This window comes from Miniopterus schreibersii (genome assembly GCF_964146895.1).
Source record: "Miniopterus schreibersii genome assembly, chromosome: 2".
Classification (NCBI taxonomy): Eukaryota; Metazoa; Chordata; class Mammalia; order Chiroptera; family Miniopteridae; genus Miniopterus; species Miniopterus schreibersii.
In genome coordinates, this window is record NC_138102.1 from 101,346,374 (window position 1) to 101,359,895 (window position 13,522).

Below are 13,522 nucleotides of genomic sequence, written 5' to 3' on the forward strand. Positions count from 1 at the left end.
TCTGTCATTTATCTATCCTTGTATAATGCCTCCTCCAGTCAAGGGGTGTTTAATAAGTGAATGAATCGTTGTCACCCCTGGAAAGCAACTCAAAGTGCATAGCATGAGCCAAAGATGCATCCTCTTTGCACAGCAAGGACCACACTTACCACAACACCCACATTCAGTGTTCATTTTATTTTTAAAAGTTCTTGAAGAACTATAGTGTTTGTTGGTAATAAGGATGCACCAGGGACTATGGGCTACTTAATACCAATGCAAAAGGAAGGTGGGCCTCCTTCATGAAAAAGGTGATCAAAATATTGCAAAAAAAATAAACAATAAAAGATGTGAACACTAGTGCTCTAAATGTCTTTTGCTGTTCACATGAGTTTCTGTTTTGAGATAGGGGATGACAGACTAAATTGTAATCTGAGTTCTTTTCAACTTTTTATCATAAAAGCTTTCAAATTTGCCAATAAACTCAAAGTATAGCACAGTATGCATCCTTCTCCCACTGCCTAGATTCAACAATTTAATCAAAATAAGTTTTGTGGTGAAGTACAGTATCTTAGTGTTGCAAGAGATGATATAAGTTTTTATATGTAACTGAAAGGTCTATGCAATAACTTGACTCCTGAAAAAGCTCCGATGCGGTCATAGTGTGTGCGCCAAAAGTCTTTCAGCTTCCCCACCTTCACAGCTTCGTTTCTCCAATTTACTTCCTCAAATATTCCCCCAGGGTTGATTAGGGCTTGGCTGGATGTGTTTACACTTTATTAAACTAACTTTCCAGTAGTCCTGATATCCTGCTCTTGAGAAAAGCTCCTAGGATATTTCATCTGTTTGTTTTCTATCTCTATAGACTGAATTTCAAACAAATCTACCTTAGCTTTTCCTACCTTCATGGTCAAAAGAACAACAACCCTGAATTATTAGAATTTTATGATTATTTAGTAAATTCCTCTGAAAGATCCTCCTTAGACCTCTGCAGAAACTTCAGTCTGAGGAAGAGAGTCACCCACTTCCCGAAGGTGTCCTTCAGGGCTGGTAAAGCCACCTCAGTCCTGTCAGCTCTCTGCTCTCCAGTTTCAGAAGCTCTCAGCTTCCCTAGTACCCATTTTATTATTTTCTGCATTCTGATTTGACTTGGATAATCCCTTGTTCTTTGAGTAAAACATTTTTTACGTTATGGCCAAATTACCCTCTGAGCCACTAGACAGAGCCTGTCCTTCCTCAACTCCTCCCTCTAGGTGCTAAATGGAAAATAAAAATGACCTGCATTTTAGTTATAACAGAAGAGAAAACCCTTTCCATAGTGGTAATGACAATACCTCTTCTTAGTCACCAAGATATTATGTCAGTGTAAATTCCAATTCCCTCATCTCCTGTCTCATGACAGCTGACCATTTTTAGAAAAACACCAGGGGAAAGAGGAAGCTGTGAATCTCTTGGTCACCTAACCGGTTAGTCCCTTTGGAATTTCCAGAGGAGGGTCAGTGACGCAGATGTTTCTATTGCTAGGATTGGCTGTCATAAACAGGAGGACAAGTAGTGTAAAATGACCTGGATATTCAGGCTATTTAGACTACTTTCCTACCTGGAAGAGTGAAAACATTTGAGATGATATCTTCTTATTTATTTATTATTTTTAAAAATTATCTTAATTTTTAATTTTTTTAGTATTTCAATTTTTTTAAAAAAAAATATGTTTTTATTGATTTCAGAGAGTTGAAGGGAGAGGGAGAGAGAAATAGAAACATCAATGATGAGAGAGACTCATCAATTGGCTGCCTCCTGCATGTTCCTCACTGGGGATCAAGCCCGAAACTTGGGCATGTGCCCTGATTAGGAATTGAACCGTGACCTCCTGGTTCATAGGTCGATGCTCAGCCACTGAGCCACACGGGCCAGGCCTATTTTTATTTTTTAATTTACCTTTATTGTTGAAAGTATTATAGATTTCCCCCCGCCCCCATTGATCTCTTCCTCCTGGAACCTGCCCCACTCCCCCAGGCCTTCTCTACACTATTGTCTATGTCCATGGGTTATGCATATATGCTTATAAGTTCTTTGATTAATCTCTCGCCACCCACCCACCCACCCCCACCTTCCCTCTGAGATCCCTCAGTCTGTTCCATGCTTCTATGTCTCTGGATCTGTTTTGTTCATCAGTTTATTTTGTTCACTATATTCCACATATGAGTGAGATCATGTCTTTCTCTGACTTGCTTATTTCGCATAGCATAATACTCTCCAGGTTCATCATGCTGTCCCAAAGGGTAAGAGATCCTTTTTTATAGCTGCGTAGTATTCCATGGTGTAAATGTACCACCGCTTTTTTATCCACTCATCTATTGATGGGCACTTGGGCTGTTTCCAGATCTTAGCTATTGTAAATTGTGCTGCTATGAACATAGGGGTGCATATATTCTTTCTGATTGGTGTTTCGGGTTTCTAAAGATATATTCCTAGAAGTAGGATCACTGGGTCAAACAGCAGTTTCATATTTAATTATTTGAGGAAACACCACACTGTTTTTCACAGTGGCTGCACCAGTCTGCATTCCCACCAGCAGTGCACTAGGTTCCTTTTTCTCCATATCTTCGCCAGCACTTGCCATTTGTTGATTTGTTGATGGTAGCCATTCTGACAGGTGTCAGGTAATATCTCATTGTGGTTTTAATTTGCATCTCTGTGATGATTAGTGACTTTGAGTGAGATGATAACTTCTTGACACTATGGCCAGTGAAACTCCATGAAGACAGCACAAAAGCCTTAGGAGGGAAAGAGTTTACAAAACATTTTGCTTTGGGCAACATGATAATCAATAGTTGTATTGGTATTGGTAATTTGTTTTTCTATCAAATTAACTGGTGCTTTTGGCATGTCTCTGGCTAACCACATGGCTTCATTTTTATGTCCTCTCTTGTTCCTTTTCAGGGTCTTTGGATATTGTCCAGTGAGAATTACATTTTCCCTTATAGAGGCTCACATCTTTCTCTTCTTGGACCACTTAAACTCTGTCTACCTAAAGTCTGGAAATCACATATTTACTTTTCTCCCTATTGTTATAGTTTGGCTTTCCTCAAACCATTCTACCACTTTCACTTCACCAATCATTTCCTTCTTGTTGTCCAGAAGTAGGTCAGGATAAGAAATTCCCTTTTTACTTCATTTTTAAATTTTATTTTTAAATTACAGTTGATACAGAATATTATATTAGCTTCAGGTGTATGTACATCAGTGATTCGACATTTATATGCCTTACAAAGTGGTCACCACAATAAGTCTAAGTACTCATCTGACATCTTACATAGTTATTACATATTATTGATTCTATTCTCTGTATGTACTTTACATCCCTGGGATTTATTTTATAACTGGTGGTTTGTACTTCTTAATCCCCTTCCTCTTTTCCATCTGTCCTCCCACCCTCTTTAAAAATTTTTTTTTATTGATTTTTAGAGAGAGGAAAGGAGAGAGAGAAATGTCAATTTGTTGTTCCACTTAGTTATGCCTTCATTGGTTGATTTTTGTATGTGCCCTGACCTGGGATTGAACCCACAATCTTGACATATCTCGATGACACTCTAACCAACTGAGCCACCTGACCAGGGATACGCCTACTCGGTTTTCACTTCTTCAGCCTTCGTGTTAACAAGGCAGACAAAAAAAAACCTGTTAAATGCTCACTTGATAGGCAGAGCAGTGAATTCTCTGAGTCAATGAATTCTCACAGTCAGAATTGCCTTTTAGCTTCTGAGTTAAGGATGCACAACATTGGTGTCAGATAAACACAGGCCCGAAGCTGCTCATCGGTTGCTAGCTGTGCAGTTTGAATCTTAGGCATCAATTGGTGCTCTAGTCCCTCCTCCATCTCCATATCCAATCAAGCACCTGCTTTTTCTTTTTTTCTGAGTGCATCTTGGGTTTGCTCTTTCCTCTCCTTTCCCATTTTCCTTGCCTTAGGGAACACTCATCTTTTCATGCTCTATTCAAGTCTGAACTTTTACTTCTCCCCTCCCAGGACTTCCCACATTATACTGTAACTGCTTATTGACTTGTCTGCCTTCACCATCAAACTGCAAATTCTGTGAGAACAGAAATCTATTTTTCTAACTCACAGTTATATTTCTGATTCCTCCCACAAATAGGCTCTACCAATGATGGTAGAATGAATGAATAAATGCATGCATGAAGGAATGAATTCCTGGGTTACAGCTGCCGCAAGATTTCCCTTCAATAAACTTCGTACTGCCATCAATCTAAATTAAAACACCATTCCTGATAATCCTCCCATGCTCAGGAGTCCGTAGCATCTTCTGCTTTCTCCATCATGTCTAAACAATTCAGCTGGGTTTTCAAGGTCCTTGATCACTGGCTCTCCCCTACCCATTTGGCCCTCTTTTTTATCACTTCCCAATGAGGACCTCTGCTCAGCCCATTGGCCTCCCCATTATTCTTCTTCTTGGACATATGAATTCCCATCTCATGTCTTAAGTCCTGCCCTTGCCTCCTCCTTGGATGTCTGTGATTTTGCCCTCTCATTAAAACTAACTCGTCTGCGAAGACCTAGCGCAAGCCTCACTTCTATGAAGCCATTGGAACTTGGCTCATGTATTGGTCTCTGATCCATTCATCTTCTCTTGGCCTTATTATATTGTTTAATGTTATAACTATTCCATTTATGTAGGTTTTGTCCACCTACCTGGATATGATCTCTTTGAGGACAGGAGCCATATTTTATGGTTTCTGCATCCTGTATAGCTCCTAGTTTATGGCTGGCCTCCACTCTGGGTCCTCCTGTTCACATTTCTACCCTGCCCATAAGTAGACTTTTTTTTTTTTTAAAACTTCAAGTAGTCTGTATAGAGGAAGCCTAAATAACCTCTGAAAAAGCCTTATTTTCTTTAAGGGAAACTTTGTCTGTGAGCAAACCTTCATTTTTTAAAATTTTTATTGATTTTACAGAGAGGGGAGGGGGAAGAGAGAGAGAGAAACATCAATTTGTTGTCCCAGTTATTTATGCATTCATTGGTTGCTTCTTGTATGTGCTCTGACTGGAGATTGAACACACCACCTTGGTGTATCCAGACAACTCTCTAAGCAGCTGAGCTATCTGGCCAGGGCCAAAACTTTATTTCTTTAATGCATGAAAGCATATTCAACAGGTCCTCACTCCCCTACCTCTCCTACACTATTCCACATCCCACTACAATAGCCAGCATCCTGTATACATGGTAGACATGGTGGATAACCCTAAGATCAAGTTTTCCATGTCAAAATGTATTGAGTGGTTGATGAACACTCCAAGTGGATACTAGAACTTGCTGAGATGGCCCAAAGATTTTGTACAAACTCAGTTGATGCGAGCCCTCATCACTATTAATTACTATTTCTGTCAAGGATTCATCATAGGTCTTGCCTTGGACCAATGTTAGAGAGCCATTCTTTTAGGAAGCTAGGGAGTTATGGGCTTCTCCACCTACAGAGGTGTTTCCATATTTCTGGGAAGTTGGACTAGTACAGAATGTGTAGAACAGAAGAGTCGGGAACCTTCTTGTCTCTCTGAGGAGCCCCGGCCCAGATCAACATGTCTCAATTCTTAATTTGCATATGAACCACGTGGAGAACATCTTAAAATGCAGACTCTGAGTCAGTAGGTTTGGGTCAGGGCCTGAGATTTTGTATTTGTAACATGCTCCCAGATAATACAGGAACTGGTGCTTCTTGTCCACCAAACCCACTTTGAGTAGCAAGGGCCCAGCATACAGACACCTCCTTGTCCATTGAACTTTAGAGAGTGAGTGTCTCAAGGGAGGTTCCTCCCATGCATACCATCATTCATTTCAGCATCTACTGTAAGAATTGGGCTAAGTCTGTCTTTAATTTTTTTTCAAACAGCATATCTAAGTTTTGCAACCATAAACACCAGCCAGGAGAATACATATTCCATGCAGAAAATGATGACGCCCAGTTCACAAAAATGTTCACGCTGAATATAAGAAGTAAGTCAAATTATTAAGAAATTTAAATTCAGTCTTATAACTCCTTAACTATTTATTAACTATAATCAGAAAGAGCTAAGTAATGGTTTAGAAGCAATGCTGTAACACTTTATATGCGAAAGCATTTTGAAGGTTTACTTTCGTGCCTACTAGCTTTGTTTATACACATTTCTCTATCTGTGCTCATCCTTTGAAGCTAAGAGACTATTCCATGTGCTCCATAAATGTGTTTAGCCTTGTGACTGTTGACTTCAGTACTTGGAAAGGTCAAAAGTACTAAGGAAAGGCCAAAAGTCATATTACCTGCCATTTACTTATTTTAATAATTTTTGTTTCTCTGATCTATAAAAAGATGAGAGTACATGTTATTGGAAGTTTTGCAGACGCTTCTGAAGCTAAGAATCATTTCGGGGTGTTCAGGTAGATGGAGGTCGCAACCCCAGCGCTGTGCTGAGCCTGGCTGTGGCGGAGCGGTGCTCTGCAGATGGGCGCAGGGCCGCCGGGCAGGGGGGATGAATGACGTGGCCGAGGGACAGCTGGAGGTCTCGTGTCACCCCGCCTGGGACACCCCCCCAGAAGCACAAACTGCTCGGAGTAAAGGGGCGGCCTAAATGAAACTGACTGTGAAACCGTTTCTGGAAAGCCCTGTGCCTAGTGAGCTTCATTTTCTTGCTGTTCTCTGCAGGGAAACCTCAAGTGCTGGCCAAGGCGTCGGGGGTCCAGGCGTCCTGCTCGGCGGATGGGTACCCCTCGCCCGCGTGGACCTGGAGGAAGTGCTCGCGCACCGCCCCCAAGTAATACGACGGACGCGGGCGCCTCTTACTTTGGAAGAACGCGAAACTCTGACATAGCGGCTCTTGCTCATGAATGCAGTTTAAGAAGTGATGAGCGTTTACAATGCTCGCTCCCAGTCCCCCGCACCTCTGCAGGCTCAGGGTCACTCCTGCGGGTTGGCGCGGGGCAGCTCCCTCGAGGAACCCTCGCGTGCAGGCTGAAGGCCGCGCGCCCTCCTCCTCACCGCCCTGTCTGCCGTTTCTTTTCAGCTGCACGGAAGAAATCACGGAAGGAATCTGGACCAGGAGGGCTAACGGGAAGGTGTTCGGCCGGTGGATATCGAGCAGCACCCTGAACGTGAGCCAGGCCGTCCGGGGGGCCCTGGTGAAGTGCTGCGCCCACAACCCCCTGGGCACGTCGTGCGAGACCGTGCTTTTGAGCGGGCCGGGTACGCAGCAGGGGCCGCTGGGCGCTCCAGCTGGGGAACTCCGCGCCAGGAGTCGGTCCCTGCTGGTCCTTTGTGTTTGGGGAATTTTACAAGAACTTACAAGGTTGGGTGTGTGATGCAAGAAGGCTTTTTTGAGTCAGGCAGGAATCCCCGGGGACCGCCCGCCGTCCTGCAGGCGGGGCGGAGCCGCTTCTCCACGAGGTTCCGGGCTCACCCTGGAGGTGGAACCCTGAGTCCCACAATAGTGACTGTCCCGAAAGACCTAATTTTAGAAAAACATTTTTAGTAATTTGGAGCAGCTGCCGTTTTCCCTTTTGCTTAATCTCCTTATTTGCCTTTAGCTTGCTGTTTTAGGATCTTTATTTTATTTTTTTAGAGCCACCCTAAGTTAATTCTGAAACCTGGCTGCCTACACCTATCGTTCAGAATCACCAGGATCCTTTAAGGTCTCCACATTCATACAATATAATGTCCTCAATATGTTTTGTGGTTTTTTTTAATCTGACTTGTCTGTCCTGTGGGTTTAAATAGATGTAATTCTTACAATCGTAAGAATGTAAGATCATTTAAAATGTTCTAGGAAGAAGCTCTTCCTTTATACTGCCCGATTTCCACGAGTAGTGGAGTATCTTGCAGAGAGCTTGTAAGGTTGCAAGTCCCGGTGGCTCAAACAGGGTGTGCGAGATCATGACGAGCATTCACTATAATACCAATCAGGAATCCTAAACTTTTGTATTGCAGGCCCCTTCCCTTTCTTCCAGGACAACATCTCATTCTATGCAGCCATCGGGCTCTGTGTCCCCTTCATTGCCATTTTAACCGTGCTAATTTGTCACAAGTACAAAAAGGTAAAAAAACACAACCAAAAACTCAAAGGTAAAAATGTATCATGCTTTCCTATTTCTGAAGAGCTGCCTGTTGCTAATGGACTCGCTGCTTTATCCCTGAAGCAATACAGGTATGAAAGCCAACTGCAGATGGTCCAGGTGACCGGCTCTTTGGATAACGAATACTTCTACATTGATTTCAGAGACTATGACTATGATCTGAAGTGGGAGTTTCCAAGAGAAAATTTAGAATTTGGTAAGAATCGAATGTTCGAGGTGTTTCCGTAGCATTGCCTTTCTATGGGAAAATCTCGAACTTGCACTCATTCACCATTTCTCCCGCAGGGAAGGTGCTAGGATCAGGTGCTTTTGGAAAAGTGATGAATGCAACAGCTTATGGAATTAGCAAGACAGAAGTCTCCATCCAGGTTGCTGTCAAAATGCTGAAAGGTACAAAATGCTGTCAAAATGTGAAATGATAGCCACAAAGGTGGGCGGCACAGGCTCCCGCCTCCCCTTCTCTTTCCCATCATTTTTGTGGGTGAGGCTCACCACCCTTCAAAGCTGAGAATGAGGTGTGTCGGGTTAGTGTCAACCAAGCCATGAATATAAAATGCAAGTCATGAATCCAAAACTCCGCCTCTTCTTCCTCTTCTCTTTGTTTAGCTTTTTTTGGGGGGAGCTGGGGGAACCTTCAGTATCTGGGAGTACTGTTGCTACAGGGAGATGTTGTTTCTGCCATTTTGATGTATACTCTGGGTAGAAGAGCAAATTGGAGCTCTCTGTATCATCTCTCACTCCTGGCTCTATCCACGCCCATCTGGCTCACACCTCCACCCCTCCCCTTAGTTCACTTTGCAAAATCCCTTGCCCAACCCCCTGGCTTTTGCTCAGGTGGTCAGTGACCCCCAATGAACTAAAGTCTAATGGGCATGTGACTTGAATTTTTAACACAAATCGGCAGGACTGACTCTTCTCCATCCTTAAGTGCCTTTTTTCTTTTAGTTTCCATGTCACCGTTTTTTCTGCTTTTCCTCCTACCCCACTGACTGCTTCACAGCCCTTCCTGGCTGTCTTCTGGCCAGTTCTTTATGGGGAGCCCTGGAAGGCTCACTCCTGGGCCCCCTTCCACTTCCATTCCACATGCTCCCCATAGGCCGTCTCAGCCATGCCTGTGACTTTATCCTGAACACCAGTGGTTCTCATGATGGCATCTTTCTGCTAAGCTTCAGGGTCATGTATCCAGATGCTTGGCTGTCTCAGAAGTCCCTTTAATTCAGCTTCTCCAAACTGAACTCTTCCAACCCTCTCCACACAACTGGGCAAACCGGAAACCTAGGACTCATCCTTGAAACTATCCCCATTCTAACACCCCAGGAGTGATTCCCACCAGGTTTCTGCTTAGTGTCCTTTTAGTCCACCCTCCCTCTTATCTTTATTACTGCCACCTTAGTCCAAGTTCATCTCTTCTGAATAGCTGCCATAGCCTTCCAAGCAGCTACCCTACATGCCCTCCTACTTTCTTTCAGATTCTCTATACTGAAGCCCAAGTGACGATTATGAAATGCAAAGCAGATCTTGACATTTTCCTACCTACCATTTCCAGTTGCTTTCAGTTACTCTTGAAATACCCTACACAGCCCTGCATGTGGTCACCACTCTGCCCTGAACTCTTGGCCTTCTTTCAGTTTCTCCAGAGCACAGTGCTCCCTTGCAGCTCAGAGCCTTGAACAGGCCTAGCCTCTCTGCTCGCCCTTCCCCTTCCACATAGTTCTCTGTCACTCCTCCTTCAGATCTCAGCTTAAATATCACTTCCTCGGGGAAACATGCTCTCACACCAAAGACGGGATCAAATTTCTTGCTAGCTGCTGTCTTAGCTCTCTATAGACATTTCCCCCCCATAGAATTTATCACAATATATAGTTATATCTTTGTTTAATTACTCAATATCTTATTTGCCATATTAGTCTATAAGCCTCAAGAGGGCGGGGCCTCTATCTGTTTTGCTATGGTCTCTTCTTTCTTGCTCTTTGCCTGTTCTGTTCTTTCAATATAAAATGTTCTCTCTACCTCCTCACTGTGCATTCACGTAATTAATTCCTATTTTTCCTCAGCTCTCAACATAGACATTTGGTTTCCCTTTCCCTATCCCTCTGAAGGCTAGGTCAGGTGTCCTTCTGGTGTGACTCCACAGCACCCTTACATTCATTTCCCGTATTGCATTTATCATACTACATTGTAATTGTTTGTTCATGTCACCCTTTTCCAGGAGACTCTAAGCTCCAGGAAGTCAGGGACTGTGTCTTGTCTATTACTTATTCCCTCAATGCTTGACACATTGCTGCATACATGGTAGGCCCTCAATAAACACTTGTTTAATGAATGAATGAATGTCAGGTAATGGTATATGAAAATGCTTTGAAAAAGTTAAGCACCCATAAAATGTATTATTTTGGTTATGAGGAATAAAACATGGACAATTGAAAGCCACAAGTCCCTATACAACATGAAGCAGCAGAAGACGTGAGGTGCTAGTGGGTCACAATGTGCAAGTGAAAGATCTCATGCCCAAGCCACAATGTTGGAAATAAGATTCTGTTGGCATCAGTGCTCTGGAAAAGCCACCATAAAGGCTAGGGTGTCTTCCAGGACTAAGTAAAGAGACCTGGAAATATCTAATAAAATCTTCATTGAATGTAAAGAAAAGTTACTATGTTTGTAAGAAATAATAACTTAACAGAGGGGTGGGTGCCTGGTGCCTGGATAGGGAAGCCCCCAAAACCCTGTCGTTGCCTCTAGGGCTCCCGCATCACCTGGGCAAGGGTGCTCTGACCAGCTGGCACATCAGCCTCAGTGACATAAGACTTTTGAATTCCTCAGTAATTACCCTCATGCTATGCTTCTAAGCAAGATTATGAGTACAATTTGCCAAGCTACCTAGACTTTTCTCCAGAGAAAGAATGCATAGTCAAGTAGATTCATTCCAGCCTACTCGCCAGTCATATTCCTCATGATCAATTAATTAGTCTCTTGAGAGCTTGGTTAGTGAGAATTGGTCCTCACCATTGGACCCACTTACAAATTTAAGGTTGTAGACCTGGGGGCCAACAGGCTGGAGCCAGCCACCTTCACTGACATTCGTAGCTTGTTTCTCTATGAATTCAACAAATTTAAGAGTAAAAAAAAAAAAAGAGCTTTTCCCTTCAGTGTATGTATTAACTTCTGTGGAGGAAAAGTTATTTCTTATTATTTTGTTTTGTTTTATTTTGCATTTTAAGAGTCAATATTAAGGGTTTTAATTTTGGTAGAGGAACATCCAATAGAAAGGCACATTATTAGATTCAACTTTTATACTATTATAATATTTGAAATTCTGTCTTAAAACATAAGATATTATTCAAAATTCATGTAGTAGTTTACGTGTTTTTAAAATTTTTATGCAAATGTCCTCTGAACTGAGGAAAGTTTTAATTTATTAAATGACCTAAAATTCCCATTTTACTTTGGTTTTACATTTATGCTCTTCTGTTGGCAGAAAAAGCAGACAGCTCTGAAAGAGCAGCTCTCATGTCCGAGCTCAAAATGATGACTCACCTGGGGAACCACGAGAATATCGTGAATCTGCTGGGAGCGTGCACTCAGTCAGGTAACCAATTCCTGCTCAGAACTCCTGATCGCACACAGGTTAGCCTGAAGGCAAAGAGGATGTTTGTTCTCATGTTTCCTATTTTCTCAGTCACGGTGTGGGTCCTCGAACCCACGTGGAGTGAGACGTGAGTGTGCTGTAAGCAGATGGGTCAGTGTAGAGGATGCCTCTCTTTATCGGGACGTGCCCCACGATTCTAACCCACTTAAAAGCAGTCACTGTACTGCAAGTACATTCTGTGTGTCCTCCCTCTACCTTCTCCCCAGCTGCGGAGGGCTGCTGAGCGTGGCCACTGCCCCAGTGGGCTGCTTCAAAGATGCACAGCCAAGGAGGGATTTCAAACTTTATTTTCCTAGAATTCAACAGAACATGCACTCTGATTCTTTCACTTCTGCATAGAAATACCCGAAGGACGTGCCTCAGAGTAATTTTTTCTGGGACAGCTGGCCTGGGACTGAGACTAAAAGAGCAAAAGAGCAAATGGATCACAGAGGGGATGAGGCATCTATTTCTTCCTCTTCAGGCAAACCACGAATCAGCATGTATTTACCAAGTGCTCATCATGCAGCTCGCATATTATTTCCAATTGCAAACTGGGGAATCTAGGTAGACAGTGGTTATTGGTGAGGCCGCATGTTAATGGGCCAAAGTGGAAGGCAAGGAGACACTATTTTACAAAGGAGTGTGAGCAAAAAGCTGAAATTGAATTTAATGTATAAGAAGAGACAGGCTCAGAAAGAGTTATACTCTCCCAAAGTCAGGGGAGAAGTGAGTTCTTATCGAGTATAACATGTTCCCTGCTACACAGACATGTGAAAAAATTACTTGGCATTTGTCTACCTATAATTAAAATTGTCACTATTTCAGGGCCAGTTTACTTGATTTTTGAATATTGTTGCTATGGTGATCTTCTCAACTATCTAAGAAGTAAAAGGGAAAAATTTCACAGGACATGGACAGAGATTTTCAAGGAACACAATTTCAGTTTTTACCCCACTTTCCAGTCACATCCAAATTCCAGGTAAGAGAATAGGTTAAGGTTTTTATGATTATGCATTCTAGGACACGTGCAAAGTATGATGGTTACACACCTCCCCTCTCACACGCCCGGCCAGCTTCTAAAGGCCGTACTCCAGCATTGAGGAGTCCGTGGGTTCTAAGACCTAGAAAAGTCACTTATCTTTGCTAGAGTTTTGTGGGGAGCCGGCTGGGCTCCGGCAGAGTTTCCCTGTTGATTTGGAACAATAACCTTTCCTACTTCCAGGCACTGCAGCTAAGCCAGTCTCTGTCCACCTGTGTGTGCCTAAATCACACCCTATGCACATATTTAGTTTGGGAAGGTATGTTTTTCAGTCCCTCAGTCCTGCTGGTTAACATGTAGGCATTGGTGAAAGAAGAGAAGTCCTGGGAATATTGCACAAGAGAGCTCTTACCTCATAAATTGGATTTTTTTAATGTTTGTTTCTGTTTTAAGCCTCACCTGAGGATATTTTTTCCATTGTTTTCCAGAGAGAGTGGAAGGGAGGGAGAGAGAAAGAGAGATCGATGTGAGAGAGGCACATCGATTGGTTGCCTCCCTCACGTGCCCGGACCAACGCCAGGGATCGAGCCTGCAACTGAGGTACATGCCCTTGGCTGGAATCGAACCCAGGACCCTTTAGTCCGAGGGCCAATGCTGTAACCACTGAGCAACTGGCTAGGGAATAAATTGGATTTAAAAAAAAATAGGATAGATCCATTGACATAATGTGATGAGGGCAGAATAAAGTTATGGTAACAGTTGCCTTTGTGCTCTGTGTTGTGCATCCCTCCATCCGTGGGAATCCTGACTCTCGGC

General features: G+C 43.0%; 1 protein-coding gene across 2 annotated transcripts in view; it reads left to right on the forward strand.

Annotated features, from left to right (window-relative positions):
* FLT3 (fms related receptor tyrosine kinase 3) overlaps positions 1–13,522 on the forward strand; it is a 97,022-nt gene that overhangs the window by 67,521 nt on the left and 15,979 nt on the right. For both annotated transcript variants that reach the window (XM_081129984.1, XM_081129985.1), the window contains 8 exons: positions 5,887–5,990; positions 6,676–6,784; positions 7,034–7,212; positions 7,954–8,060; positions 8,163–8,295; positions 8,385–8,489; positions 11,575–11,685; positions 12,553–12,706. In XM_081129984.1, coding sequence (XP_080986110.1) covers positions 5,887–5,990; positions 6,676–6,784; positions 7,034–7,212; positions 7,954–8,060; positions 8,163–8,295; positions 8,385–8,489; positions 11,575–11,685; positions 12,553–12,706 — 1,002 coding nt within the window. The remainder of the gene's footprint in view (positions 1–5,886; positions 5,991–6,675; positions 6,785–7,033; positions 7,213–7,953; positions 8,061–8,162; positions 8,296–8,384; positions 8,490–11,574; positions 11,686–12,552; positions 12,707–13,522) is intronic.